General features: G+C 35.3%; 1 protein-coding gene and 1 long non-coding RNA gene across 7 annotated transcripts in view; both read left to right on the top strand.

Annotated features, from left to right (window-relative positions):
- Positions 1–17,940, top strand: part of LOC149538764 (ion channel protein) — a 211,838-nt gene extending 193,898 nt beyond the window's left edge. For 3 of the 6 annotated variants that reach the window (XM_089800087.1, XM_089800089.1, XM_089800086.1), the window contains 5 exons: positions 12,797–12,895; positions 13,215–13,409; positions 16,233–16,325; positions 16,746–17,012; positions 17,139–17,940. In XM_089800087.1, coding sequence (XP_089656213.1) covers positions 12,797–12,895; positions 13,215–13,409; positions 16,233–16,325; positions 16,746–17,012; positions 17,139–17,354 — 870 coding nt within the window. In that variant the 3' untranslated portion in view covers positions 17,355–17,940. Of the gene's footprint in view, positions 1–12,796; positions 12,896–13,214; positions 13,410–13,573; positions 14,049–16,232; positions 16,326–16,745; positions 17,013–17,138 lie in introns of those variants that run through there. The other 3 variants (XM_089800088.1, XM_089800091.1, XM_089800090.1) reach the window with 3 other exon arrangements.
- LOC149538765 (uncharacterized) lies at positions 5,856–6,607 on the top strand. The gene is made up of 2 exons (XR_016355846.1): positions 5,856–5,991; positions 6,119–6,607. It is a non-coding gene; the product is annotated as an uncharacterized LOC149538765 (long non-coding RNA).
- Positions 17,941–19,973: the final 2,033 nt, after the last annotated feature.

The raw sequence follows: 19,973 nt of genomic DNA, 5'->3' as shown, positions 1-19,973 counted from the left end.
AAAGGGGCATACATTTCTTAGAAGGATGACATGTTGGTCAAAGATGTGGATTATGGTTTCAGTATAGAAAAAAATCTATTTGGATACAATTTCAAAGAATTTTCAGATTCCATATACGATGAACTAGTATAAGGTAATGAAGAACATAGCTCTTATATATTTCTTGAGGACAATATGAGCATACATAAAGAAGAAGATGCATCCAGGAAGGACTACAAAATCATTTCTGATCTGTTATGCAATGAAACAATAAAGAATCCTGACAGAATATCTTGTGAAGATGAAGTAGAACAGCATGTGATATATGAACAGGAGGAAATGTTGGATGAAGGATCTCATGGAGATATGCCTAAGCATTCTACTTTCTCGAGTCCATTGTTTGAAAAAGATATTTTAGGCAAACAAATATCTTAGCACTATGATGAAAATAATAAAGATATCGTGCCTAATGATAATGTTGAAGCCAATAAGATGTGTGGAATGCATTCACAAGGCAATAATATTTTTAGTTCATCCTATGAGCCAAAATCATATCAGATATACAAGAATGATATGAGATCAAACAATCACAAAGAGGAGAGTGTGTTGAACTTGAAATACAGTTCTGAAAGTTTTTCAAGTGTCATGTCTGCTCAAAGTCTTGATCAAAGAAAACTTGTATTTCCTGAAAGTGCACTATTTTCAGAATCTTTTTGTGAAGAAAATCAGCATTTGCGGTATAAAGATCAAGTAAATGGTGTGCTAGAAGATGTTTGAGCGGAGAAAACTAATCTAGATATTTGTATGATTGATGAAATGCATGACTACAAGGATCTTCTATCCAACGAACAACACAATGTACCCGAAGATTTATCAAAGGTAACAAGAGTTAGATGCCAAGGATTACATTCACGAAGCAGGGATAGTAAGTATTTCCCATCAGGATGATATATTTGATACAAGTATGAAATATATGCAGTGTAGCGAGGTAAGTAGCCTTGAAGACTCTATGATAACATTTGTTAATAATATGCTTAAAGAATTGCTTTCAAATTTTCATCATCCTTCTTTTAAGGATTTTTCGTTTATGTATATTGATCAAATCAATAAAGCAAGAGATCAGATTTTTGGATTAAATGATGATGAAGTTTATTTCCTCTCAAATGATCCTATTGGTAAGGCCAATCTAAATTTTAATCTTGAACAGGAGATGCATATATCATGTGATGATTGTTTCTTATTTTCTAACGGATCCGATTTTATTAAGGAACAACATGGTGCATCTAATTCAGCAAGGTTCAAAGCGTTACATGATTAGAATCGGGTGTTTGACAGAGGGAAGAGTCAAAGTTCAATTTTGGGGGGCCTAGGGCCACCCAATTTTCACATAGCATCGTGATAAACATGGATGTTGGGTCTGCTCCTCCAGAGATAGCTAGAATCTCATTATGCCCATAAGGGGCATATGCCCCCAACAAGAGCCACTAGTGGAGCCCTAAAATTCTGTAAAAAATTAGGGATCCATTTTAGTTGAATTGCTAATGGCATATCAGGTTGCAGTCAAGACTACTTATGAAAAAGAGTTTAGAGTATATCTTGCAATAAGTAAACCAAGGGTAGGATACATGCAGTTAGCAATCCATGGACATATCAAATACAAATTTGAAAGCTGTTCTGTAGTCTTTGACATTCAATTACCCTCCTTTCTAGAATGTGCTAGTACAAACTTACAATGATTATCACATGACACTTTGTGTTAAACAACTACTATAGTATTGACACATTTGGTTTTTCCATAAATAACTATGTGACTAGAAACTACAGGGCCTGATCTAGTTCTGGGTTCATTTTCAAATCTGTATTGACACTTGCCGGTTTAGGGAATATTTACAATGAAGCGAGGTACTTTAACTCATGTTAGTGATTCAACAAAGTATGCAGACTATGTACATTCAGAAGTAATAATGATGAAAGTTGTTTCTCAGATGATCTTAGAATTTCAAAGGATCAAATCAAATACCACTCAATGCAAATAAAATCTGACGAAGACGCATATTCCTTTAATACCAGTAACTCTTAATTCATTTGGTTACTATCTTACAAATCGATGACATCTACAACAATAACTGGAAATGAATAATCATAGGAAAGCTATGCATTTATTTCAGGGAAATGAGAGGAAAATATATACTCCATAGGGGTGGCAAGTAAATCTGAAAAAAAATAAAAAATAAAGTGAAGACTTTTTTCAGACTCCATGCCTTATGGAGACATTAGCAATCAAGAGCTATATGGAAAATATGGTTCGGATATTCTGGGAATGACACACCATAACATGTGGGGACCCTTGAATATTGGCAACAATTTCATATACAAGTCCCATGAACACTTTACCAAGAAATGGAGAGTATAGCTTGATGTGTAGACTGGTCATCCCTGCGATTTGGATCTCACAGACTTCATGCACTAAGAGATATGGAAGATGTGCCAGCTTTTTGGATCTTGTGGATAGGGGCCCTTTCCATGCATTCGAACTCTCACAAGAAAAGGCTAAGCTTTTTTGTTCAAGAGCAGAAGTACTACATGGTCATCTTTGTGCCGATTCATCAAAGGTTGATTGAGTTTGTAATTATTGGGCAACATATAATATTGATGAAATGATTTGGAAAATGAAAGAATGCCATAAAAAATGAAAACTCATCATAATATTCACTATCTGGTGATAGCTGTAATTGTTGAAGAGACAAGAGCATTCCAAGTCAAGTAACCCCTGGATGTTTACCTAGAAAAGAAAATATATGGAGATCAAATATATTATCAGGACCTATTGAGCAGAAGATTTCGTATTAACAATCATAAATCATTAATAGATCATTGATATCTTACGTTGTTTCTTATCTTTTGCAAGTGTGAATAGATATTTGGAGACAACGATGAAATCGATTCTCAGGCATGGAGTTCAAAGGCCTTCTCTGCACCAAGGATGAGGAGAATTTAAAGGGTCTGAGTTTCTCAAAGTTAACGATATCAAAAATAATCACATTGTCATTCTAAGCCTCCTAAATTTGCATCGTTACTTTCTAAGTAAAAACTAAATGCTATCTTAATATGGGGAAGATGAAACTGACCAATACTTCCAGATAATTACATGCTAAGTTGTCAAAACATATTTTGTTAATGGGCAGTTGTGATTATATTAAGAAATCTGAAGAGGTGTGTTTCCTCAGATTTAGTTTTAATACCTTTCGAATACTTATAAATAGAGATGTAAAACATGATAGACATGATTCATATTCATATTTCTAAAATTATATATATTCGGAGGCACTTATGATATATTATATTTTTCTATTGGTAAAGAAGTGATTTTTTGAACTAAGCCTATGGATGGTGGATTATCGAATGAATTCTTGTGCAATTCTGGAGTCGAACTATATTGGATGGATCATCCGTTAGGAGTGTCTCCAGTACAATTTTATTTCCGGAGCAGTAAGAAATATTTATTTTAATTTATTTGCATTAGAGTTTTAAATTATTAATAAAATTGTGTCCTTTATAAATATTTTATTTATTTTCTATAAATATTTTAAAATTTCGACAAGTGGACTGGGTCATTATTGCATTTTAAACTTGAAAAACATAGATATTGTGAAATATTTAATTGTTTCCGTATTTATGTCTAGTTTGTCTCCATAGGAGTTAAAGTGCATCCTAGACTAGTTTAAAATTGCATTTGTATAATTGATTCGTGGCGTTTGGATTATTAATCTATTTATAGTTTAAATATATTGAACTTTATAAAGTTGTACGTTTCAATTTATAATATTGACTCTGATTGCCCATTTAATTAAGCACTTGTCTTTTACTCTTGATTCATAATCCATATGCTAACAATTGTTTCATTTCTTTCCTTTGAGGAATAAATATATTCATTTGTTGCATTAATTTATAATTATTTTATATTTAAAACATTATCACATTTATACAATCATTTATTCTCAATTCATAATTTGTAGGATAAAAGCTTTCTATAATTCTTGTCATTTTGAAAGCTTGTGTTGTATTCGCGTTCTGACCAATTTTCTTTAAGCATCTTGGATTTAAGGTTGTTGTCCAGGATTAGGTACACCCACCTCGGTTCTGCAGAGTCGGAAGCGCAGGGGATTTGGATCGCATTGATCAATCCTGTCAGGTTGGCCTTAACCAGTTGGATATCCTAGCATCGAGCAGACAAGGCTTGTAGGATTCCAATCTGCGGTTTTGGGAACCAACAACACCAACACCATCCTCTTAAACAACCACTAGACCACATCCCTTATTACCTACCACATCTGTGGATGAAGATGAAATAGAAACACCCCCATTCCACAAGAGAGGCCCATTAGATAAGGCATTTGAAAATGAAAAGAGAGAAATTGCTGACATAAAGATTGGGCATTGCCTCATTACGAATGGTGTTTCATTCAATCTAGTGAGATCACCTTATTGGAGAGAGATGGTGCAAGCAATAAGTGAAGCACCTCGTGGTTACCGAGCCCCTGGATATGAAAAGTTGAGAACCACCATATTGCATAATGAGAGAAAGAATGTAGAAAACCTCCTCAAACCAATAACAGATTCTTGAATCCAAACTGGGTTGAGCATTATCTCTGATGGATGGAAAGATTGCAAAAACTATCCAATGTTTTTGAAGGCAGTTGATTGTGAAGGGCAGGTAAAGGATGCAATTTTTTTTTGCCAAACTTCTCATTGAATCCATAGAGTCTGTGGGAGTTGACAATGTTGTCCAAGTAATAATGGACAATGCTAAAGTTTGTAAAGCTGCAGGTGCTTTGGTAGAAGCACGATATGAGCATATCTTTTGGATATGAGCACTCCTTGAACTTGGTGATGGAAGCAATTGGCACCCAAATTGAATGGGTGAAAAAAGTGTATGAGGGTGAGCAGATCCAAATGTTTGTGACAAACCACCATAAGTCATAAGCAATTTTTAGAACTTTCTCCTGCTTGGAATTATTGAAGGTAAATTTTAAACTTTATTTAGCTTCATTTATCATTTTAATATTTGTGTCATACTTTACATAATTTAGTACATATTTTTAAATTTTTGTGTTGTTTACATATTTGATATTTGAAATGTGTTATTATATTAACTTACAATTTGTTTCTTTGAATTAACATGGTAATAGGTTGCTGAAACAAGGTTTGCTCCACACACAATCGTCCTTAGATGACTTGTGAGGCTGAAAGAAGCATTCTGTCAACTGGTTATTAGCAACAAATGGGGTGGATGGAAGCAAGCCAATACAGAAAGGGCTAAAACTGTGAAGGATTTGATCTTGAGTGATGATTTTTGGAATAGGGTGGAATATGCACTAGAACTCACCGAGCCCATCATCTCTATGCTTCGGTATGCCGACACTAATGAACCTTGTTTGGGGGACATATATGATGCCATGGACTCCATGCTAGAAAGAATGAAATGAGTAAGTTTAAATTTTTATACAATACTTTATCCTTGTTTATTGAGAGATTTTTATTTTTTATTTTAATTAAGTTATTAAGTTATTAACACTACATCAAGATAACTTACATGTACATCATTTGACAGCCCAAGTTATTCAGAGGAGAGAGCAGGATCCTGAGGATACCTTGTACTATATAAGGTGAAGAAAATTGTTCTACATTGCTGGAACAAGGTGACTACACCTTTACACATATGCACTTTCTCCCAAATATTATAGCGGTGAGATACTTTCTATTCTTGGTAGAGTGGCACCATACAGAGATCTTGAAATTTCTACTGGGTATAAGAGGGTATTTAGCAGGCTCTTTTGTGATCCTGATGTGGCATCAAATGTTAGGAGAGAGTGTGTAGATTTTGTCTCAGGAAAAAATGTAGACCCTGATGCAATCAATGACCAAAGTAGAATGGATGCCATTGGATGGTGGTATCGACATGGGCAAAGTTACATGTACCTCCAACGTCTTGCCATTAAGATCTTGTCACAAGTATTTATTTAAGTTTTTTTCCTTTTCTTATGGTCACTTAGCTTGTTGAATTAGCACTCTTAAATTCCTATTGTATTGTAAAATTACAATTTCTAATTTTTAAAAATTGTGTTGGTTGTCTGTCTAGGTTGCGAGCTCTTCTACTATTGAGTGGAATTGGAGTACATACTCCTTTATCCACTCAGTGAAGCATAACCGATTGGGTTCAAAGAAAGTGGAGGACTTGGTATTTATTCACAACAACTAGCGCCTCCTATTATGCAAGGATCAAGGATATAAGAAGGGACCAGAGAAGTTGTGGGATGTACTACTCGAGACTTTTGACTTGGATATGACTGTCTAGGATATATCTAGAATTGCCTTGCTAGATGTTGAGGAGGACGAGGAGAAGGATGTGGTTGCATCTGGGGCTAGTGGAATCGGTTTGGGTTCCAATGATGAGGAAAATGATATAGATGAGGATGAAGCCATTGATCCCTCATATTTTGATGACCCATTTGACCCTCGAAGGGCATTTGCATCTTTGATACACTATGTTTAAACATTTTTCATTTACTCATTTATGATTTATCACCTTGTTTCAAACTTTATTAAATTGTGATTTATTATCTATCAATCTGATGAAGTAGTCTATGTTTTGAAATTCCATTTTGCATTTTAGTAATTCAATGTATGATTTTATTTACAACATTAACATAGATTAATGAGCGAGTATTTAATGTTTATCTTTGACATTTGGCATTGATCAATAATCAAGTAACATTGATATATTCATATTATGAAATGACTTAGTAAGTTAGCTTTACAACTCTGCGAGTTTCTTTTTTCTTTTTGCATATGTATATGTGTGTGTGTGTATATATATATATATATATATACTCACAAACCCACCCACGAACCCAAATGGGGAAAAACAATTTGCCCAAACCCACAAACCCGAACCTCGAACCTAAATCCGTCCCCAAACCCGAATCGGCAACTTAGTGGTACCTATTTCGTCAAACAACAAACATCAAGTGCATATAATCGATATATAAATAGTTGAAGCGCATGAAGACAATTAAGCACAAGAAGGAGAACATGACATTGTGTAGATCTCGCAAGAAAGCGACTACGACTCCGTTACCACTTTGTACTAGCACCAATGGGCAATCCACGCATAGCAATGGTGTAGTACAACATAACACCATATAATCACATGATAAGGAAAATTAAATCATTTAAATAATCATTATACATCACTTGAGCTTATATCTCTTGAAGGTAAAAGATAGATATCGACAACATAAAGGTGCGCCAAATGGAGTACAACAATATCCATCTACACAGTTAAATCCTGATAGCAATATCACAATTTGACTTGCTGTGGAAATTATCTCCTACTTATCAATTGATGAGCTTAAGGGCCTTTCTAATGAATGGTTCATAAGGTGCAACACTTGGTGAAGGTTTTGCAAATGAGGTTCAAGTAGAGTGGGTTTAACCATGGAGGAAACTCCGTAGTTAAGCGCGCTTAGGCTGGAGCAGTACTGGGATGGGTTACCTCCTAGGAAGTTCTAGTGCTTCACCTTTGTGAGCATCACCTAGATCCAATGAATGCTAAGTGTATTCTCATGAGAGATGGATTCATGTTGAATCACTACTCATGAAACATGGGTCAATGTGTTTGACTTATAAACTACACAGTTAAATCCTAATAGCAATATCACAATTTGACTTATTGTGGAAATAATCTCCTACTTATCAATTGATGAACTTAAGGGGCTTTCTAATGAATGGTTCATAAGGTGCAACGCTTGGTAAAGGTTTTGCAAATAAGGTTCAAGCAGAGTGGGTTTAACCATGGAGGAAACTCCGTAGTTAAGCACGCTTAGGATGGAGTAGTACTGGGATGGGTGACCTCCCGAGAAGTCCCAGTTCTTCACCTCTATGAGCATTGCCTAGATCCAATGAGTGCTAAGTGTTCCATTTATTCTCATGAGAGATGTACTCATGTTGAATCACTACTCATGAAACACGGGTCAATTTGTTTGACTTATAAACTACATAGTTAAATCCTAATAGCAATATCACAATTTGACTTCTTGTGGAAATTATCTCCTGCTTATCAATATCCACAAATAAATACATAACCTATAATCCATGTCCAAACACAAAATAAACCACGTATCATCATAAAGCATATCATGTCACATCACTAGCATCGTCATGTAGATATGATCAAACTGAATAGCAACATTATCTAACATCTTGCAGTTATGATATAGGTAGTCAAAAGTGTAAAGTCATCGAAGCGGCTCAATATTCAAATAAACATGCAAAATTCATCAAAGTATATCTCAGGTCAAAATAACCATTGAACAGAATGCAAACATGGGAGGCACTACACCTTTATAGAAAAGAGTCCATATATATCATTGGGCTGACCATATTTACAAAGTTTCAAAATATGAAGTACTATATAGTTCAAAACCAAGTAGTCTAAGGCATGGGCCCATCTGCCCATTTCAGTCTTTTACCATCCTATGTGATCTCATTTCATGGGTTTCTCATCCAAGGTTCACAAGGTAGCACAGGGAGTGTGGGAGTAGTGCTTGCTACAATGATGGGTGTGTTATAGTGGTAGGTGCTGCCATAGCTGCATGCTATTTCTATAGAGGGAGCAACATTGGAGTGTACACTTTTCTCTTTCTTAATTTTCTCTCTAAGTTGGCTGAGAGTACAGACAAAGTCTGCCTTGTTTTAGTTGAAAATTGATAGGATACCCCTTTACTTTTGAAGGTGGAGAGTATGCATTGATGATGTTCAACAATTTGTGCTCTTTGACCTCCATCACCATGATAACCTGTATTGAAATGTTATGAAATATGCTATCACAATGACTCAGTAGGAAATCTATCTCTACCAATGATTATATCCTCATTCCTAAGCATCCAGATATGCCACAGTATGAGGGGAGAGAATAGACCAGAAATAATTACATCTTTTGTCAACTCTTAAATATTTCCCAAAGATAACTTGAAAGATGGATACTTTACAATTCTGAGATAAACCAAAAGTCTCCAAATTTCTTTTGCAAAAGTACAATAATAAAGACATGTACGATAGATTCACATCATTGGCAATAAGAACAAATATTTGGTTCTTCATTAGGCTTAAGAATAGGTAATCTGTGTAGAAGAAAGTGCCATATGAAGTACAAAATCTTAGGTTCAACAAGGATATGACATATTCTTAACAAATGTTTAGCTTTGGGGATTGAGGTTGAGGTTCCAATTGGCATTCAAATATTTGAATATAGCATTGGTTCCGAAGAGAAGGTTATATACAAGTTTGGCTTTTGTGGAGTGCAAGGGGCATCGTCTGATCATCTCAAGAAGGGGAGCCTATTAGAGACCTCGCCACAAGACTCAGGGAGGTTAGGAGCAATACATGCTTCCTTTAGAATGGAGTACCTTATCCATTGGGAGGATGGGATGCCAAATCTGAGTACGAACTCCTACCAGCTAATCAACTCACCCTCAAGAATGATGTCACTAAAGATGCTAATGCCAAGGCTATTCCACTTCCTAGCCAAACACCCTTGCAATAAGACAAGATGCTTGTCTTCATTGGAGAAATTCCACCATATAGACTTCTCCCTGTATATTCTTTGGCTCTGATCAAAGGCCCCATTACCTGCAATAAGGTGTCTTACCTCGTCCCAGTTCTTCCGAATGGATTGAAGTAGCAAGGAATCATAAACCTTCAACTCTATCTTTTTTAAAAGAAGATCATTGATGTGGAGCCCTTTCCATGATTTAGCATTTACTGGAGTAGCTCTATAGATATAATTTCTAACCAGAATATTCCAAAGTTCATTGCCTTGGGTAGCTTTCAAGATCCATTTAACAACTAATGCTATGCCTTGCCCCAACTCTCCTTGCTCCTTACTCCCAATGCACCAATCCCATTTGATTGCATGCCTTTTCTTAGTACCTTTACCATCTGACCACAAGAAATCTCTGATGAGCTTTTGTACATAGTTGATTTGAGATTAGTTAAATAGCCAGGCAAAGGAATAATAGGTAGTGTAGGAAGACATGATCTTTTGGCAAACTTAAAGAAGTATACAATTTCAAATCATTTTATTGTTATTATGCTTCATCATTGATCAGTGCCAAATGCCAAAGATAATATTAAATGCCAATTTATAGTTCAAAAATATGCAAATAAACCATGTCATATATCTCCATGTTCTCGATTCCAATAAAAATCATTACTATAACAAAATGTAGTTGATTCATCAATCATCAAAAAATTATAAAAAAATTAATCTATTGGATCTTCATTTTCAGCTGTTGCAAGTTCAAGATCATTTGAACCTAGAGTAGTTCCACTCACACTAGATGCTCCATGTATAAGGATGTCGTCATCATTAGCCATAGTGAGTGTAGTGAGATCCTCAATGGTTGCGTCCAAGTTGGCACACTCAGAGGCTACATCCTAGAGCTTTGCTGCCCCATCTTATAGTGGGGATCCTCAAGTGATAGAAGATGCAAATTAGAATGAATATAAACCAAGTCTTTAACTTGTTTTGAACCTAATTGGTTATGCTTCATTACATGCATAAAAGAGTATGTGCTCCAATTTCATTGAGTGGAAGGACTTTCAACTTGGATAGAAACCAACAAATTTGAAAATAAAAATGTGAAGTACTAAATTGTAGAATAAAAATGGTAAAAAAGAACCAAAAATATTTACTTGTGAGAGGATCTTGATTGCTAGAAGTTGGAGGCACACAAAAGCTTGACCATGGAGGTATCACCATGTGACACATCCATGTTGAATTGGTCATTAATAACTATTGGACTATGATTTCTTCCTGAGATAAACATGCCATATTCTTTCCTAAGTTCTTTCTTCTTTTCTTGATCTTGGAAGAGTCTACCCTGGAGATAGGGAATATGCAAGAAGGTGCAATGGAATGGTCATCTTTTCCCAACAATGATGAATGATTGATTCCTCTTTTTTGTGAAAGGTTTCACATTCTATGAGGTCATTCTCATGTTTTTGTGTTGCCAATTTTACTTTCTTTACCTTAATGTCCATGCCAACATTGGCATCTTCTAAACAAGGTGCATTTGTATTAACAAATTGGGGCATAGCCATGATAGTCTTGGTGAATTTCAATAGATATTCCACATGGGCCCATCAATTGTCATCAAAGACCAATGACTTGACCTTTTAGGTCCTCTCTTAATTTGAAGCCTTTCATACACCCCATTGGTTGCAATTGAAATAGCCATTTGACTCGATGCCTCTCTCACCTTCAAAAGTTATAACAATTGTAAGAAATGCAAATAGGGTCTCAGCAACCTAGGATCATATGTTAATAGTATGTTAATAACAATATGTAAATAACACATGAAATTAATAATAATTATTAAACAAATCTAAAAATTCATATTGAATGACAAATAAAATTAAATAAATAAATTAAACTTAAAACTCCAATCTCGAGAAAGATCTGAACTTCGCTTGTGACACTTGGTGGTTCGTCACAATCAGCTAGATCTCTCCTTGCCCTTTTCATATATTTGTTTTTACCCACTCTATTTTAGTGCCAATTTGTTGCATCACCAAGTTGAGGGAGCATACAATGCATAGTGTCCAAAACACGTGCTCATTTCTTGACTTAACCAAAGCACTTGCACCCCTACAATTTTTTGCATTGTCCATAATTACCTAGACCGCATCCTCATTACTCACCATCTCGATGAACTTAATGAGAATTCTAGAAATGAACTCCGCATCTTTCACTTCCCCTTCACAATCAACTACCCTAAAACATATTGCCTCTTTTGGGGACACTGCTATAACAGTAATCAATGGATGGTTTTTGCTGTCTCTTCATCCATAAAAAATAATAGAAACACTTAATCCAAAAATCTCTAATTGGCTGAAGGGAGGTCTCTATAGCATTCCTCTTTCTTTGCAATAAGGTGGCACACATCTTTTCAAACCCAGGAGTTCTGAGACCAGGAGGTGCACTATTGATTGTTGATACCATTTCCCTCCAATGTGGCGATCTCATCAAGTTGAAAGGAAGATCATTGGCATAGAGGCAATGTGCAATGTTCCGTTCAACAATATCTCTTGCCTCCATTTTAAATGCCTTCTTAAATGAACATCTTTTGCAGGTAGTAATTTGTGCTTCATCTTCCGTAGAGGGTTTAAGAAAAAAGGTATGTTAGGAGGTCACTATTGTATCAGTGGTTAAAGTCATTGTTTTTTCTGTCTGCCAGTATAAACACGCTGTTTTTCTCTTAGAACCACTGGATCAGCCCCTTCTTGTTCTTTTATGAATACTGTTATTTGTGTGGAAGACAGCCCCTTCAGATCTAAGCCTTTACACATTCCCATCCCTTTATTAGCAGGGCCCGTAAAGTGATGTTTCACTCAAGAATGTGAGCTAGTTTTTGGTAAGTTACAGAAATTACACCTCCAAATATACCCCCACCTCTTGGAACTTGTGAAATCCTTGTCCTATGTTTCATAAAGGAGATCCTAGATCAGTTCTGTATTTATTGTTTCCTTTCCCACTTACTAAACTTTGACCACCGGCCATTCTTGCAATCTGATTTCTTGCTCTTATATAATTTAAGAAATTACATAAATTTCTAATCAGAAAAGAGTTAAGAAACACAAGCATACAAGTGCAAATAAAAAAGATACAAAATTGAAAAATCATAATATGGTCAAGGTCAGCTCTTGTTGTGATGGGCCATGAATCATTTTTCTTATCTTGTCCAATAATCTGCAGGTACGAAGGGGCTATCTACCCAAAGTCTTTATTCCTCCCAAGTTTCCAGAGAAGATCCTTTTCTGTGGCTGGCGTCGTGACATTGATGATATGATTATGGTAAGAGAGTAGGCTATGCCACTATACTATGCAAAGCACAATAATTACATTATACTATGTGAAGCACAATAATTACATTTGATTGGAATATTTTGACAGCATTTCTATGCTCAATATGTTAAAAAGTGGGTTCCGTTCGCTATCATCAAATATAGTTTGTTCTCTAATTGCTCCAACTTTTCATGTTTTTTCTTTCAACTTATGCTATTTAAAAGAATTTGAGGCCTAATAACTAATAGACAGTTTACCATCTTTTTTGTTGTCATTCAATCTTTTTGTCCATTTTATTGAAATCGCTAGCAATAATTTTGTTTTGCAGGTGCTTGAGGCTCTGTTGGCAACGGGGTCAGAGCTGTGGATGTTTAATGAGGTGCCTGAGGAAGACAGAGAAAAGAAGTTACTTGATGGTGGCCTCGATCTATCTGGGCTGGAAAATATTACACTTGTTCATAGGGAGGGGAATGCTGTTATCCGCCGCCATCTTGAGAGTCTTCCACTAGAAACATTTGATTCAGTAAGAATTTTCGATAATTGTACTGAGAAATGTTATGCTGTAATTTTCTATTATATTTCTCAAGTCATATAAAAAGGCTTCACAATATGCTATATCGTACTTTATTACTGTGGAAAAGTTATGAAAGGCTTAAGTGTTTTGTATATTGATGTCTTATGCATCAGGGACTAATGATGTACCTAGGCTAACTCTATGTTTCGCTTCTTATTCTGGTCACCCTACTCAGAATGTTCTCTCTTTGTATTGAGGATGGAAGGTTATTTTCTTACCAAGCAACCTTTGGAGGGCATCCATATTATGGCTGCAATGATATCAATTATGGCCAAATTTCACGTTTTATCTATTTTCACATCCTTGAATGTACAATTGACTCGAACTTCTCGGGTGTATTTATCCAGCAGAGTCAGCGGACTGCAAATCAGCATAAATATAGTGTCTTAGATGCATCCTTGTGATTTTGGGTTCTTTGTACACTAGTTTACAAGCTAATTCTGAACATTGCTGTGATTTGATTCATATGGTCAAACAGTTTTGCAGAAGAAAATACAGACATGGAACTATTGTCCTTTTGGCAGAGTTCTCAATAATTTGAATTTAATTGTAGATGGAATACATAATTGCTGGAACTAATTTTTTCTCTGTGTACATGTTTTGGAAGAGTTATTTAGGGGTAATATTCATAGAAATAACTTATTCAAAGAGTTGTAAGCTTTTCTTGGATGGTTTTAGTGGTAGAGCACCTGGTCTTCTATCAACAAGCTCCTCTCTGATAACTCCCATTGTTGCACAAGAGTTGTTGATGCCAAGATCATGTTGAAATTCTAACCCTTATGATGCTGATTACCTTTCCAATTCAAACTTACACCTTGGTGCTCTCCCTTGTCTGTGATAGTTTTTGGTTGAATGAAAATCAACTAGCTTTAGCTTTAATACTTGGCAATTTTCAAATTCTTATGCATTAGAATGTTGTCATTCTCTAACTTTTACAGATCATATGTTTGGATGTTGTTGGTGTTTCAGTATGATTTTTGTGGGATTATGATTCATTTATCATTCTTCTCAATTAGCACTAAATTTTTGCTTATATGAGGAACATTTTGTCATTTCCATTAAATACCACTTTGAATATTTGGAGATTGATCTTTCCCATTTGCAAAATTTTTACCTTGACCTCAATGTGTAGCTCTAGTCGTCCATGATGGATTGTCTCACCATGACAACTTTGATAGTCTGGGACAAAGTCTCTCTCTCTCTCTTTGAAAAATAGGTTCCAATCTCTTTGACAGGGTGAAATTTTTAGGATTATGTGCATTTACTGTAGAGTAGATCATTGTGTAGCTTAACAGATAAAGCTTAAAAGGTTTTCACAAACTGATTAGTCCTTGAATGCCAATGGATCATATCTAATCAGCTTGAAGTTTTGATGCTTTTTACTCTGGTAAACTGTCGTGTGACTTTTCTAAATGTTATATGCTACTTGATGTTGAAGCTGGGCATCTGGAACTTTTGGATGCTAGAATATCCCAACTCCAACATTAATTACTGCAACAAGAAATTCATTAGATAACGAATTCCAACTATTTATGAATGATGTAGACAGGTTCTACAAAACACCTTGATTCTAGTTGCCCATGAGATTTTTGTCTTCTGGTTTAATTTTAGAAAATAGTGAAACTTTGGAAGCAATATCTAGTTACAATCTGGGACGGTTCAAGAAAAGAAGCTGAGAATTGGATAAATAGTGTGCAGCTAGCTGAATGGTAGCAAGTCTCTTAATAATGGAAGGCATAGATAGCTTTTGAACCACACCTTCCTTGAGACGCAAAGCTAAAGCATGTTGATTTTGCATCCTAGTCTTGCCAATGTATGACATGTTTCTGCAAATAGCTTTATTTGTGCATGGAATATAACAATATAGTGAATTTTTTCCCTTGGCTGACTCGTGTTATGTTTAATCTATTTTATGCTTCTTTCAGAATTCCTTATTTGTGATTTAAAATTATAATTACTGGCCATGCAGCAATTGGTACCGATTAGTTTGAGGTTAAGGTAACATGATTATGTAACTAGTACAGATTCCTTCAATTTATCCCCATCACATAAACACCATGATTGTTGACTATAAGGTCATCATCATCATGGACTACGCTGGTGTAGATAATTATAACATATCTCTTCTGTTTTGTTGTGCACTAAGGATATCTTGACTCTTCAAGTACATTAGTCACTATCACTTGTATTGACATCATACATGGAATATTGCCAAATTGACTTATTAGATATCACATTATGGTAGGTTATATTTGTCCATGCTAAATGTACAACACCCATCAAGTGCTCAGACTATTCAAATCTTTAAAGGGATAAATATTACAGAATTGAAACTTAGTTTGTTTTGTTTCAGGGTTTTATATTGTGTGTTAGCAGGCAGCTAACTTGCTCAGAGACCAGCCTAAGTGAAAAAGATTAAAATTAAGATTTTACTGAATTTAGGAAGGTTTAGAAAAGTTCTCTTTTGTGGTTAAGCTGTGTCTTGCACTCTATTTACAAAGGACCGACACCTGAAGGATGAAGATGGTCAATATTTGTAAACATGTCACCATTTTCAGTAATTTGGATCCTGGTCGTGACTATTTAATATATTTGGATTTATTTTGTGACAAAAATTAATAGATACCTTTCCTTTTTGTCTAGTTAATCCTAAAGATTAATTATCTGTATAATTATTGTTTTCCTAAATGCCAGAACTGTGAATTTGCTACTAATATTTTATCTAAAAAACCTTGTCATTCACAGTATACTGATACGTTGTCTGATTTCCAGATTTTAATTCTTGCAGATGAGTCTTTAGAAGGTTCAGTTGTGCATTCAGATTCCCGTTCGCTTGCTACCCTCTTGCTAATACGCGATATCCAGGTTATTGTTTTCTTTGGGACACATTTCATTAACTGGTTTTATATATAAATGGTTGGGTTTGACATGGATGTATATGAAGTCCAGTGCTCCACAGAGAACGTTGGCCCCATGGACCTATGTATATATTTCTGCTGCCTGTTACCGTCCCCAACTCTAGGCCCATGGTTCAGTATATGTATATATATAGAGAGAGAGAGAGAGGAGCACTTGTTAATTGTGAAATATTTTCCTTACCTAAAGTAAAAAACACTTTTCATGGACCAATAAGTTAATTGGAAGCTACCTAATATTCTTAGAAAATGCATATCCATAATGACTTTATTAGATGGTGTATTTTACAAAACTTACTGAATACAATATAGTATAAAAATTTGGCGATATAATCTTGGTTGGTTGATGATTTGTTTAAATTTGTTACAGTCAAAGCGTCTTCCTTACAGAGAATCTAAGGTAACTCAGCTTCGTCAATTGGGGTACTCTCACAGTTCTTGGATTCGTGAAATGCAACAAGCTTCTGACAAGTCAATTATAATAAGTGAAATTTTGGACTCTAGAACAAGAAATCTTGTGTCTGTGTCTAAAATAAGTGATTATGTACTATCCAATGAACTTGTTAGTATGGCATTGGCCATGGTAGCTGAGGACAAGCAGATAAATCGTGTATTGGAAGAGTTGTTTGCAGAAGAGGTAAAAGAGTGATGTTTCTTATGATTTGAACTGTTCCAAATTGAATTTTTTTCAACTCAACATTTTTTCTTCTCAATTTTGGCTACAACTTTCACAAAGTTTCTGATTGTGGTTTAATGAAAACAGGGCAATGAATTATACATAAGACCTGCGGAGTTTTATATCTATGATCAGGAAGAGCTGAATTTTTATGAAATTATGCTTCGTGGTTGGCAAAGAAAGGAAATTGTGATAGGTTATCGTTTGGCTTCTGCTGAACGTGCGGTCATCAACCCACCAGATAAAGGTACAAGCCAAAAGTGGTCACTAGGTGATGTCTTCATTGTCATTTCTCAGGAATGAACGTGCCAAATCAAAGCTATATATCAGGCACCCAAAGCAGATGACCAACCATTTATTCTTTTGATAGACTAGTTGAAGATTATCCTCACAAGGTACTCCATAGATCTAATCATCAACATGTCTGTGTCTTACCCAAACAAAGTTCTTCACGCTTTCAATGCAGGTTTTCTGCTGGCAAAAAGCTTTATCCAGGATTTAAAAGTTACAATAACTCAGCCGAGGTATTCTTGGTTGTTGGCATTGAATAGTCTCTTTGCTTCTATTAATTGATATTCTTACACTGGCCTGGGAATCTAGAAGGCAGAGTCAGTGTCGTTCTTTTCAGGTGGCAGTTTAGAACCCCCAACTTTCGTGAAACATCTTCCCCACAAGGATGAAGATATCAAATTGAACAATAACAGTTTTGATAAAAAAAATGGAAATATCTTATCATTGTATTGGAATTGAACAAGATAAGATGTATACTAGAACTGTTTCTCTCCCATTACTTGTTGCCAAACCATTGGATTCCAAGCAAGGCTTTTACGATTGGATAAACATTGTTTATTGAGAGGTTTAATAATTTGAAATCAAATACTTGTTTCAATGATTCCGTAGAATTTTTCAATTCTAGCCCGTTGCCATGGGCACAGTTGGCAATGATTTCTATATAATTACCATTTGGATTTCTTTTCAGGTGGCAGTTTGGAAAACCCCATCTGGATTCAGGAAGTGAACCACACATCTTCACGCACGAATGAAAATGTTAAATTGAACTAACCAACTCAGTTTCAATAAAAAATAGAAACATCTTATCCTTGCAACAAGAAGATGCATACTAGAAGTGTTTCTCTCCCATTACCTGTTGCCAAGCCAAGGTATTCCAAGCCAAGGCTTTTATGATCAGATAAGTCACTGAAATGGATAAAATATTGTTTATTGAGAGGTTTACTAATTTCAAAACAGATGCGTGTTTTCGATGATATGGCAGAATTTTTTATCTGAATTCCTTTGGCCATGGGCTTAGTCGGGAATTATTTCTAGAAAAATTGCGATCTGCATTTAAGGATTTCCAATTTCTTGTAATGAGGTAGAATTTGAGCGTTGCATTCGTACCATTCAATCCAAAATCAAATCATATTCGTAAACATCTTGTGTAAGCTATATGGTAAAATCCAAAATTCAAAAGTATGCCAAATCTATCCTCTAGAAGTAGGTGGAAATGATGTTTAAGATCAAAAGACGGTATACTTTATCTAATAAATGTTCTATGTTGCGTGTGCGAAGCTTTCTCAGGAATATGTTAATTTCTTTATGGTGGCCAAGAAGAGTTGTGTGCAATTTTATTTTACATTTTGATGACCAGGTTTCAGTGTGAGGAAGACTTCGCTTCCAACAGCTAAATTGAGTTGTAGCTCCAATCTTACTTGGAACCGAAAATTCTGGAGAATTCGCACAATTCTGGAACCAAGAAAACTAAAGTTACAGAGTTATTATGAATAGGAAAAGGGCTAGGAAAGTAATCATACATATCAATGTTGTTTTTGGCATAAAGTGAGGTAGTCCAAAAGAAGGGATACTGGAAGGTTGTTGGTAATAATAAAAGCTTCTAAATCACGCGAGATTTAGACAGGAACGAGTGCTGGATAAAATCAATAAGAGGAAAGAAAAAACTCTAAATACAATGCTCGCAAATCTTAATAATGTCATATCAATCCAATGACCCACGTGTGGGTTGCGGTTTTAGGACCATACCTCATTTTCTTTCTTCAGCTCATTGTTTTATATGTGATGTTGCAATCTAGAAAGAAAGGCAAACAGTGAAAACACTTAAAAGAGTGGAAGGTAATTTTTTAATTTTTCTTTAAATGATGAAATTGAGAAAAAAATTAAAATTAATTAAAAATACAATTAGCTATGGTAGATTAATGGTTGTGTTTTACGAATGACACCTTCGTTTAGACATTGAGTCACTATTAAATCAATTGTGGGGAATTCATAAGATATAATTTTTTGTTGGTTTGAGCTATGAAAATTAAACGACAAAGATAAACAATGGAAACATGATCATGGTATAAAGGAGTCTTTTGGGAAGTTTGAAGTGACAAAGTTGCCTTCTGGTGGGGAAAGGCTATGGGTTGTGGAGCCCATTGAGCTCTCAAAGAGGACCTTGGAGCTAGGAGAGTCTTTAGGTATGGTGGAGGAAGGTGAGATTGTTGACATTGATGGGGGTGATCCCTTCCCCTTTCTGCAAGGAATTAAGGATCTTCTAAAGAACCTCATGAGAAATATGGTGATTGAGGAGGTTTGTGGGGATTTAGAGGAAAAGTGTAAGGAGATTCACTCCTTCAATGGGGAGGCGTGTTGTAATTAGCTCTAGCAAAACAATATTGAAACTGTACACATTTCTTTTCTCACTAAGGTGCTAGGTCACGTAGTATTCTAGATCAAGTAACCTTGCACAAAATTGAACTCCATATGTTAGTGATAATCTTCAAATTGGTTGTTTCTTTCTTCTCTATTTCTACATCAGGTGTATTGTTAGTGTCTGCTAGTTGAGGGAACTCAATTTCTGATTTGGGTTCTTCATCGCTTATTATAGAAATAAAATGCATTTTGATCTCATTTGGTATTCAAAAT

This window comes from Cupressus sempervirens, chromosome 9 (assembly GCF_028749045.1).
Source record: "Cupressus sempervirens isolate cs-2001-9-10 chromosome 9, ASM2874904v1, whole genome shotgun sequence".
NCBI classification, from domain to species: domain Eukaryota; kingdom Viridiplantae; phylum Streptophyta; class Pinopsida; order Cupressales; family Cupressaceae; genus Cupressus; species Cupressus sempervirens.
This window is presented reverse-complemented; position numbering and strand designations above follow the sequence as displayed.